The following is a 612-nucleotide window of genomic DNA, read 5'->3' on the forward strand; positions in this document are numbered from 1 at the left end:
AGTCTGAAGTCAGATCAAGTATCGATTATACGAATCTGGTCGAACCAATCCGCAAACCAAACACCCCATACATACCGACGATGTGTCGACTGCTTTAGACAGATGCTGCGTTCCGTCTTTCATTTAGTCGTTCGCAGCATTTTATCCATACAAGTCTCGCATCTTTTCCGTCTCCGTTCATTTGCTGAGTCGCGTCTCGGCGATGAAATAGAGGGTCCCCCCCCATTCCTGTCACTAATGTACCCTCGAACGTCGCGACAGATGAACACGTTCACGAACATCACGATTCCTGGCAATGACCTTTGGGTGACGGACTATAGGCTGGAGATAATGTTAACCCCGGGGAAGCCGAAATGAAGTCGTCGGTCTTGGACGTGACGGTACTGGACGGGAATCTGTGGAAGCGGAGGGTGGCACCAACGCCGGCTGCTGCGCCAAGCACGCCGGCAAGCGCCAAGAGCACCATGTAGAGGCCGACGAGGCGCATCATGCCAATGAAGAGGACCGCAAAAAACACGGCGAGGATCGTGGTACTGTAGCGACCGAACCGGGTCTCGCACGCGTTGATGCAACGCGCCATCGTCGGCGCGATCCGTTGGCAGCCGATGAAGA

General features: G+C 54.6%; 1 protein-coding gene across 1 annotated transcript; it reads right to left on the bottom strand.

The window, feature by feature from the left end:
- Positions 1-280: 280 nt before the first annotated feature.
- On the bottom strand, positions 281-587 carry SPRG_14195 (hypothetical protein; the record flags this gene model as incomplete). Its single annotated transcript, XM_012353891.1, has 1 exon — positions 281-587. The coding sequence occupies exon 1, from the start codon at positions 578-580 to the stop codon at positions 281-283; it is 300 nt and encodes a 99-aa protein (XP_012209281.1). The 5' UTR covers positions 581-587.
- Between the last annotated feature and the right edge of the window lie 25 nt (positions 588-612).

The sequence above is a fragment of the Saprolegnia parasitica genome (assembly GCF_000151545.1).
Source record: "Saprolegnia parasitica CBS 223.65 unplaced genomic scaffold supercont2.138, whole genome shotgun sequence".
NCBI classification, from domain to species: domain Eukaryota; phylum Oomycota; class Saprolegniomycetes; order Saprolegniales; family Saprolegniaceae; genus Saprolegnia; species Saprolegnia parasitica.